This window comes from Morone saxatilis, unplaced genomic scaffold, assembly GCF_004916995.1.
Source record: "Morone saxatilis isolate NCDOM2014 unplaced genomic scaffold, NCSU_SB_2.0 Contig15, whole genome shotgun sequence".
Taxonomy (NCBI): Eukaryota; Metazoa; Chordata; class Actinopteri; family Moronidae; genus Morone; species Morone saxatilis.
In genome coordinates, this window is record NW_023339707.1 from 12,922,039 (window position 1) to 12,933,047 (window position 11,009).

General features: G+C 43.6%; 1 protein-coding gene across 2 annotated transcripts in view; it reads left to right on the plus strand.

Moving 5' to 3' along the window:
- Nucleotides 1–11,009, plus strand: part of znf385a (zinc finger protein 385A) — a 24,817-nt gene that overhangs the window by 7,849 nt on the left and 5,959 nt on the right. Inside the window, exons 3-4 of one of the 2 annotated variants that reach the window (XM_035656987.1) lie at nt 3,722–3,890; nt 10,363–10,483. In XM_035656987.1, the coding sequence (XP_035512880.1) occupies nt 3,722–3,890; nt 10,363–10,483 (290 nt within the window). Of the gene's footprint in view, nt 1–3,721; nt 3,891–10,362; nt 10,495–11,009 lie in introns of both variants that reach the window. The other variant, XM_035656988.1, reaches the window with a different exon arrangement.

The following is an 11,009-nucleotide window of genomic DNA, read 5'->3' on the forward strand; positions in this document are numbered from 1 at the left end:
ATGATAGAGACAGCTGAAGACAGAGAGAGGGGATGACACGCTGCAAAGGGCCGCTGCAGCAAGGACTCGCCAGCTCTACCCACTGAGCTAACCGGGCGCCCTAGTCAACAGAATATCTAATTAACATGCAATAAAATAGTTCAGACAAAATGCAATCAGTCTGAGATGCAAAAACATGTATAATTTTCGAAAATGATCTAAACTAAACTCACAACAATAAGCATAGGTTGATGTTTCATCGCAAGCACGTCATGTTTATTTGTGCACATGTGTGAGAGGTAACAACACCTACAGCAGCCCTGGCTTATGTCCTGGCTCCTGACAGATAAAAGACATACATATACACACCCTGCTGTCATTGTCACTTTCACTTCCAGTGTGCACAAGTAAAAAAAGCACATGCTGCAGTATATCAGCAATGTCAGACTGAATGTAGTTTGTGCTGTCCCACTAAGCTCGGCTGGAGAAAAACTGTCTTCCATATTGCCATAGAATGACTCGCACCCACACAGTTCTTTTTAACATAATGTCAAGTCAGGATAAATATTTTATGGATGAAAATAATACAGTACGAAACACTTCGAAGAACCCTGTGCTGCAATGCCCATCTCATTTTTCCAGTTCAGGGCTCTGTCTTGAGAAAGAAAGATTATTTTGCCCTTGATGTTGACATTTCTCCGTCTTTATCTGCCATCTGTGACTTGACTGGGATGCTTAGGTCAGAGACAGCGACTGGGGCTTACCATGTAATGTCGTGATCAATGTATTTGTCTTCAAAGGATCCAGCCTTCCTGCTCCCACCCCGTGCTCCCCTCATTTCACGCATCATTTTGCCATCATTCAGTCGTCCCATTTGATCTTTCTCTCTGTGCCTCTTTCTTTCTCTGCCTGTCTCTCTCTCAGCAACCTTCTCCCCTCTCTCTATCTGTCTCTCTCTCTCATGCAGCACTATTTACAGCGTAGAAATGTCTAAAATTGCCTGCCACTACTTATTATAAGATGCATTCGTCAAGGGCATGGATTAGTGTCTGGCTCTGACAGCCCCAGTGCATCTTGGGAAAGTGGGAGAGGAGAGGAGACTTGGAGGGGAAGGAGAGGAGAGCAGGAAAAGATGAAGGGAGGGTTTGAGCCCCATGTGTCCCTGCGTTGTGCGATGGTGTGAGGTGTTAAGCGGTGGCTTATTCAGAATAACCTTGGTGGCGTGCTGCATTAGTGACATCACAGGCTCCGTCGCACTGCATTGACCAACGTCACAGCTGCTGCAGCAAGACTAGGCTGATATGCATCCCTTGTTCTCTTTCTCTTCCTTTCTTTTACCGCTCTCCCTCTTGTCTTTTCATTCCCTCCCTAACTCCTGCTTGTTTATTGTCCCAGTCTGTCTGTTATTTTCTCTCACTTTTAACTTCCTCTCCTATTTATTTCCTTTTTTTTTCATCTGGGGCTGCAGCTGTAGCTATGCTGTAACATCACAGCTTTCCCCTCAGAATGATAGTCATGGTGAAAAGCACTTCTACATAATGAAACACAGGCATCACAAGCTGATGTGGTGCAGCTTTTCCTCTCTCTTTTATATCATTCCCATTCTTGGCCCCTCTTTACATCACCTTCCTTGTCTTGTAGTTCCCTGGCTAGGCACTGTTTCTCCTTCATCTTCCCTTCATTCCTTTTCCTTTCTCTCCATCTTGGACCTCACACTGATACTCAGCTGCTTGGCAGTTGATCCCTTTGGCTTGGTGGGAGAGGTTAAGAGAGCGTCTGTGGCTGCTTCGCCATGCACCACCATATACCTTCCTATCTCCCCTTGTTCCTTCTTTCATCTGAGAGATCACTGCTCTCTCATTGCGCCCACCCCCCACCCCCCTTTGCTCACTCCACCTTGATCTGAAGGCTTTACTAAAGCAGCTCCTTAAGACCCCTTTGACAGGGTACAGTTACAAAGGGTCTGCTATATCTAGAGTGCAGTTTGTCATCATGATTTACAAGAAACATATGATCTTCTGAATCACTAACACTACTGCCCATGGTTTACCATGCCAGCTCATGTCCTGGATGCCATCAGGAACACACATACAGCAAACATATACAACCTGCCTCATAAAGATTACTCATCACCCTGTGCCTCCTTTGCCAATCCCGTCTATCCCCACTCCTGAGCCTGTGTTCAATGTGATGTCCTAAATGTCAGTCAAACTCTCCGTGCCTTTCAGCACCTATGGCAGCTGTCAGCTGCTCATCAAGGCCATGTCTCTCCCTGGCAACTAACTGTAATCAAGCCACCTAATAATCATCTTCATCATTGCCCCCTTAATACAAACATTATTTTGCCAGCACGACACATGGCATAAAGCATCTGCTCATTCTGTATACTTGTGGAGATAGCGGGGAGCTATCTGAATCAAGTGTAGCACTGACATAATGTGTCTGTATCAGCAAGGAGCCTATTTGTGTTTTTAATTGAGGGACATTTAAACCGTTATATAGAAAGGGCAAACAGATGGCACATAGGGTTACATGAATACCCCCTGCTCATGTCTGTGTATATGTATGTGTTTTTGTTTTGTTTATACAGTCACCATGCTATGATACTAGACTGCTGGCGACAGCTCAGTATAGCAACTCTGCATCTCATCTGCCATGTTGTTCCCGACTCACATACCTCTGTGCAGGCACGCAAACATACGCGGACTAGAGACAGACTCCCCTGTTGTCCCGGTAGTCTCCTGACAAATGATTCACCTTTGGTGTTTACTCTCTGAACAAACACATAAGCTAGTAGCTAGCCTTTCATCAGGAGATTAGCCACACTACCTTCTGTAATAGATCTCTGCACCATTTTCTTTCTTCGCTGGAATGTAGGAGAATCTCCAGTCCCTGAAAACCTCCAGACTCAGAGTCCGCATCCCCATTTTATCTTTTTTTTTACGAGATATTACAGACAGGGGCTTTGCTGCTTGCTAGGATATATATTTAGATTTCAACCACTTCACAGGCAGAAATTAAGTCTGGGATTGTGCAAGAGCCTGAAACTGTTCACTGAGCAGCTGTAAGTGATCACAGTATTTATGTTGTAGGAACCCACATATGCCAGCCTCCCACTGATAATGTGTACTGTAATAATTTGTGTGTGTTGGAGCAGGGAGGGTAGTGTCAGTGCAGGACTTATGGGCCCTCTAGGTAGATAGTGTGGCATCCCACTGACCCCGAGTTCAACTCCCTTTGGCATGTCTGTCAGCGTGGCTGTAGCAATGAAAGCTGGAGCCAAGTACTGTCAGGCTCTATGTAGAGGTTTAGACTGCAGGGGATGTATGTCAAAACCTTGAACGGAGCAGTTGTGACCAATGTAGACACCCAGATGATCCAAAGACAAATGTACTGTTAGCCTGAATGCAATGCATGATGATTTATTGTTAATGTGAACACCTGACAATAAGATGACTAAGGGACAAGGGGGCAGACAGGTCTTAATATGATCCATCCCATCACTGCCTCATTGCATCTTTTTGTTCCTATGCTTGTAATCCATCTATCCATTATAAACCTGCCTGCTGTCTGTGGCTCCAGTCCCCGTAGCATATTAAATAACATGCTGTCATAATGACATCCATGCACATGTGTGCAGATGTCACAGTGAGTCTAATCTAGCCTGCAATGTTTTATTCACCTGTTCACCTGGCATTGGAGTTACAACATGACTGTGTTTTTTTCCTGTGTTCTCCTGTAGAGCCAGGCAGAAGCCCATTACAAAGGAAACCGCCATGCCAGGAGAGTCAAAGGCATCGAGACCTCTAAGAGTCGTCCTCAGGAGGGGGACAAGCCTCATACCGTGCCCCCCACCTCCTCCCCATCCCCAGGAGCTCCTGGCAATGCAGACAGCGAGCCCAGCAAAGCGGGTGAGAAGGCAGAAAACACTAACATGAGTAGAAACAGAAAATGTGCTTGTGTGAGTTGTAGAAATAATCATTTCAATCCACGCAGGATGTTCAGAGGCTTATCGTTTTGTTGGAAAATGAAATGGAAAATGTGCAAGGCAGTAAGAAAAGCATCTAATCACAGTGGCTTTGCAGTGAATTGTTGTTCTTGTGAGTATATCAGCTCTCTGTGTGGTCTGATGTGGTTGTAGCAGAGCTTATGGCCAGCAACATAGTCCCACAAACCTCAGTAACTATTTGCACTGACAGTTGTGTCTCACATACTCACATTCAGAGATTCTTTTGTGAAAAATGAGTAGCTGATTAGTAGCTGAAACATTTTTTGTTGTTGCCAAGACTAGATAGTTTATTAGTCTGCTTCATTCTGAGATAGCAAAGCATAGTGTATTTGAATTCAGTATACTGAGCAAGTTACTTTAAAACTGGGGCACAGATGAAGCAGTAAATTCCTTCCTATGACTCTGGACACGGTAAATGACTTTAAATTAAATTGAGTTACTTCAAAGCAGTCGATTCAATTCAGTCTGAATGCAGCTATAGTTAGTATAGTAAGTTCTGGCAAATGCTTGATGAAAACAGCCGATGATCAGATAACTGAAAAGAAGCAGGTTGACAGGAAAATTAAACTAAAAGCAGTCTGACCCCTTTTTTCCAAGAAGGTTGAGAAAGCCTAAATCGAAATCATATCACATCACCTTCTACTCCTTACATTTTAAAAACACAGTTGTTTTTTGCATCATGGATGCATGTTTTCTAAACATAAAGACTGCCGCACATCACACATGACAGCCAATAACATGGAAAAAAGACAAAAACTACATATCAAGATGAAACAGACAAGTACTATTTACGTTTATACTTTGAATACATTTCAGAGCCTGTACATTTTCACTTTTACTTGAGTAAAGAATGTGTGTACTTTTTCCACCTTTGCCATCTTACACTAAATATACAATATTCAACAGGTATTCATTGCATCTGCAAGTGAGTAAACAAATAAATACATTTTAACTGTATATCATAAGAGATTATCTTACTTCATTAGTTTACATCACAGGCTTTTTTCTGGTTTTAATTAGGGACTGTAGTGAGCACAGACAAAAGTTGACTTCCAAAATTGAAAACCAGACGTCAGGTGTCCTGCTTTCTGAGTGACAGGCTGATCAAAGTAGAAGCATCATTACGTTGCCACAGACAATCCTCTGTATTAGTGTAGTCTAACCACAGTAATGCTTTGTACAGCTGAGCAATATGAATCTGGTTTGGTGTCCATCCATTTAGACTGTGAGCAGGTGAGTTGACATACACATGGCACAGCAACATGGCAGTTTCTTGGCATCTTTTCAAGGCACCCCACTGTGGCATGCATATGCTTGTGTATGTGTGTGTGTGAGTGAGTTATTGAGAAGTGTATCACCATTTGCCACAGAGTCAAAATAGACCTGAGCCCAGGATGATGGTAATGAGTGCTAAGACTGATTGAGAAAAAATAAAGATGACACCACTGTGGAAGAGTCGGATAGGCCAGGATCTAAGCCAGCATCTGAAAGGACAGAGACAGCAACTAATCTGACTCTAATGAAAAGTAATTCACTGTGGGCAGATTAATTTATTAACTCGTAAGGAGGCAGGGCACGGTTGAGGCGTTGCAAGCTCTTTCTTTAGAAAAATCTCTTTAGCTCTGTCTGTGTTGTCTCAGACTTATTTTCTCTCTTCCCGTCTTGCTCATCTTCCTATTTCCAGCTATAATTCAGAGGCTGAGTACTGTGTTCCTCTGCCCTTCTCCTTTCTCCACCCTGAATTTTCCATTCCCTCAGTGTCACCACTCTGTCCCTGGATCATACACCAGGCAATGAATAGACCAACCATGTTTTGTTGACATTTATAAAAGTTTTTGTAGCTGACTGTTTACCAGATATTTCCACCATATTGACAGGAGGGCACAGAGCAAACATGATAAATAAAAAGATGAAACCCAGGTCCAAAAAATGCCAAAATGCAGCAGCATACCAGTGCAGAGGCCGTGGCATTCACCGTCTCTAACTTTTATTCCATCCATAAAAATAACACTTAAGCTAAACTTCTTTTAGCTGATCCCAGAGTAGTAAGAGGGCCAGTCCCTTTCACTCTTCTTCCCTCATGGGGGATCTGAGATCAGCTCCAGGCCAGTCGCCATTAGTGAGACTTCCCGGGGTGAAGTCCAAGAGCATGAGGAGCCAAAACAAGCCTGCTGCCATGATCGAGATCTGAAAGTAGCAACATGTGAAAGAATGCCTTTTTCCATCCAAGCCTCTGTCTCGTGACCCTGGAACCTTGTCTCTTCCTGGCTTGCCTGCCTTCTTGCTTACTTGTGATTGCGTGAATTTGTGTGTGTGTGTATGTGTGTGTGTGTGTGTGTGTATGCATGTCCTTAGTGTGATCCTGTCCCTCTGCTCCACGATCTCATGGGATAGGATCTCTGGGAGCAGGCAGCTGTGCATGATCTCAACTGGGAAAGCAACAACTGGAGGATGGACACTGTGGTGTGGTCTGTGGAGACTAAAACGGGTCACTCTGACACAAAAAAAAACACAGGCTATATACATAATGCATGCACACACGTAGACACAAATAATGTGGTCAGGCCCACGCAAGCACAGCACAAAGATGAAAGAATGAGGAGAAGATTTCCCCCAATAAAGAGCGGCATTTGTAGTGGATGTGCAATATCACATTCTTCTGAGACATTCAAATATGATGCAGTAAGCACTGCACAGCCTAGCATTGTTGTGACCTTTTATTTTATTCTACGTCATTTCTTATTAACATATCAAAGGCAGTCAACAGTGATGGACATAAACAGGACACATCAAGACCTTGCTAAAGGCTAAAACATTGAAAGGTCAGTTATGGCGCACTGCTTAAATGCTGTTGGTCCCGTAACCTTACAGCTATCAGAACAGGTCACGTGTTTTATAGCCCTCAAAGGGTTTGTGGTTAGAATATGCCCCCAAAGAGGAGGCCCTTGGCTTTGGGGGATTTGGCCTAGTGAGCTGAGGGTTTGGCTAGGCCTGTGGGTGATGGAGAGGCAGCTGTTTACTTGGAGAGAAGCTCTGCTCTTCCCTCCCTCCTTCTCCTCCTCTTTATCCCTCTGCTGTCTGACACTCCCACTGTAATGAAGGGCCCTGGTAAAACCACCCTGATATTATAGCACTCTTTAGTCCACACAAACACTCAAGCACACGCACATACACCCAAGGTCAATTAAACAGATGACTTTCATGTGAGGGCTTGGGTTGCATGGCTACGAGGTGACTTTAGTATCAAGTTACACAGAGCTGATATGCTTTTCATGCTCTGTCTATATTTGTTGTTGGTCTTGGATTTTTTTCCGGGAATTTGCCTTTTTTTCTCTGAAGTGAATGAAATTTACCTGAAATAATCAACAGTGTTTCATAATTGTCTGTGAATAAGTGTTTGTGTGTGTGTGTGTGTGTGTGTGTGTGTGTGTGTGTGTGTGTGTGTGTGTGTGACTCAGAGTTCGGATGCAGGCCAGACAGAAAAAGGCACCCAACTGCATTATGAATGAGGTTTGGCTCTCGTAGGGCCAGCATTGGGTTTCGTAGTTCGTTAATCATTAAGAATGGGCATGGGTGGGGGGCACTGGTGGTAGACGGAGCCATCCTGCCTAAGTAACCCTTACTCCTGATCTCTCACACACACCAACACACACACATGCACAGACGCATGAAAACATACCCACCTACAGTACAAACTATCATACCCACACAGTCAATATGCCAGGCCTGTGTTAAAACTGTTATTTTTGCTGGAACAGTTTGTTGATGACTTGCAGCTCACAATAATGCAAGCCTCTGTAATCTATTTACCTTGGTTTAAATTGCACCGCTTTCATTCGACATTTAAAATACACAAAGCGTATCCAACACTGCATAATGTTCCACCTACACACAGGATTGATTACAGCAATAACTCTGTTGTTCTGCTTTTAACTTTACATTTTATATAACAGCAAAAAACTTACTTGTGTGGTTCCCAACCCTGATCACTTACATTCTTTGTATAACAAGGAACATTAGCTTACATAGGCACTCATAAGTATAATTCCTTACAGACTAATTCCACAATAAGATATTTTTCATATTTCTAGAAGCTATTGCAGATTAGTGAAAATTTCACAATTAAGGAATCAGGATGAACTTTGACTCTCGCGGCAAACAAGCGGAAGTTCTTTTAGTCTGAATTTGAATGAGTCTGTATTAAATCCTACGGCTTTATCAACAAAACCTCTCCCCGTGGACTGCATACTATACATAGCTTTAATTTCCTGAAGTGGATTAGGGCAATGCAGACACACCAGGCTATACTGTAAAGCATCTGGACTGAGTTATCTCCCTCTGCTGACCTCTCCCAGTGAATAATGCCTTCTTCTGTTTGGCTATGAGGCCAGCTAGCAGGGAAGAAGGTCAGTTAACTGCCTTATCAATGTTTAATTAGACTTACAGCATATCCCTAGTTTCTGGAGAATCAAGTAACTCAGTGGAACTCTCAGGACAAGAAAAATGTTGCAATTTGTGTCTGTTACTGCTAGATCTACAATGAATCTTTCACACTTTTAATTTTAGTCAGACAGACAATGAAATACTGTGGCTTTAGAGGCCCCAAGGGGTTAGTCTCGAGCTGAACTTGTTCTAAGGGGGATGAGTGTAAGAGACATTCACTGTGGTATGAGGTGAAGCAGTGACTGGATGGGATGGTTTGGTATGGCAGACCTCCAGGCCATCGCGGATCATGAAAACCCTCATTACTATTTGGCCATCCACCTCTATTCCTCCCCCCTTGATTTTAACTAAAACCACATGTTATGGACGCTGTGGATTCTGGGTTTGTTTCTCGTCATTGTAATGAAGTCATGTGCATGTGTATGCGCCTGCCTGTGTGTGGGCAAAATTCAACAACAACACTGGAGAGAATTACTTTAGCTTCTCCGTCATTTTGCCTTCCTGCACTTGCAGGTACAAGGTCTGCAATCAACTAAACCAGCTCAGTCTGCAATGTGGCAAAGTAAGGACATTATGAGTCACAACCCTCTCCAAAGAGCACATATCCTCACATTGCACTTTGATCCAGGCCATGTTTATTGACTCCTCAATGCCATATAGAGTCAGAGTCAGAAATATTCGTAATTTTTCTTTTCAACAAAGCATCTGTTTGACAAACGCTCTGTGCAGCCAGCAGCTTTGCAGCTGGAAACTTCCAATGTGGAAAGAGAGAGAATTTTGATCTTGGACAGCAGTGGAATGGAAAGCACTCACAATGGCATTTTCACCAGAGATGATGCAATGGAGTAGCCAGAGCACCTCTGGAGTTATACATTATCATACAGTCACATAAAAATCACAGGGTGGAATATATCACGGCCCCTATGGATTCATGTGACAAAATGATAAAGCATGTGGGAATCCTTAAAAGGAAATTGAGCAGTTAAAGTCAATATTTGTTTTCTTCCCTAAAATACCCCTTGTTATCCCTTTAATACCATAATCCAGTGGGGCTTTTCTATTGCCTGCACTCGGTGCTACATCCTGTGGAGTTTGGAGAAGAGCCTGCTGGTCCCTGCTGATGGGGAGAGTTCTGAATACCCCACCCAAATTTAGGGGGTCTCTTTTCAGCCAACACCCATTGCTTAGTGAATACCAAAGTCATTGCATATGGGAGTGGCTGACCAGAAACATGTGTCTGTAAATGTACATGTATAAACAATGTTCTGTGATGAAAAAATAAAAAGTAACAGTCATACAATCAAAAACAGTGAACAATAGCGAGAGCACAGGAAAAACTGAGAGGTTGCTTAATGATATTTGGACTTCATGTCTCTTCATGCATAGGCAGAGGTATCTGTTTCCTATTTCTCCCTTCGGAAACATTTCTATAAGATGAGACCACATCAGTGAAAGATCGGCTTGAAAGCTTCAAAACGCCCTAGAAACATATTAAACACGTGCCCGTCCCTTTACACACACACATACACATACACACATTGGAGGTGCTATGTTTTCTTCCTGTGATCCACTTTATTTGTAACTTAAATTAAAAGGAACTCTTTTTAACCAATTATGGTATATACAGTAGGAAATAAAAAGTACTTCCGTCTGCAAGCGCTTTAGATTGGTTTGTCTGATCTACACAGCAGACCGTGCTGTCCACATTCTACTGGGAGTGGTTAGCGATGTGGTTTGACATAGCATAGCTAGTTTTTTTCAGGGGAACTTTTCTTCACCGCAGAGTTTAAAGACAATGAAGTCAATAGTAAAACACTTTATTGTTTGAGTTATGTACTTTTTGGACTCCAAAATGTGTTCTTTGATTTTTCTCCACGTTGCATATGACATTTATTCTGTTTTTTCTTTGCTTCTCTCTTTGTTTTTTGTAGATGAAACACGACCTCTCTCACAGTTAAATGGGCCCCTGCTGGCCCCGGGGCCCCTTCCCCTTCTCACCACCCCACCTACCCCACCCATGGACTCCCCCGTGCCCTCAGTATGCCCCCTCCTGCCCACCCCCACTCCTCCCCTGATCCCCTTCCTCCTCCTCCCAGGCTGCGGCATCGGCAGTCGCCAGTCAGAGCAGCCCGGATCTGGACCCTGGTTTCAGGAGCCGCCGGCACCAGTCATCCCTCCAGCAGCCCGTCCAGTCCAGAGACAGAGGAGACCAAGCCAAGAGCTGCTGTACTGCTCACTGTGCAAGTGGGCTGTCAAATTCTTGTCACAGCTGGAGGCACAACAAAGTGGGTTAATTGTGAGCTTCTGATACTTGAAAGTCTCTGCAATTACTCCTGCATTTGCCAGCATTAGCTGGCATCCAGAACAATGTGGATTAACTGTGGATGTCGTTCCCCTCGGAATCTCTGCTGATGACTTTCTTGAAGTTGAAACTTTCTTCCCTCAAGTTTTTCAGCTCATGGTTGGATTCTTCTCTGTTGGAACTCAACTGTTGGTAACTCAAAACCACACACCAGCCACCGTCTGATGTTTCTCTGCTGGGCAACTAGAATCTCCACATCACATCCTGTGTGTAAGA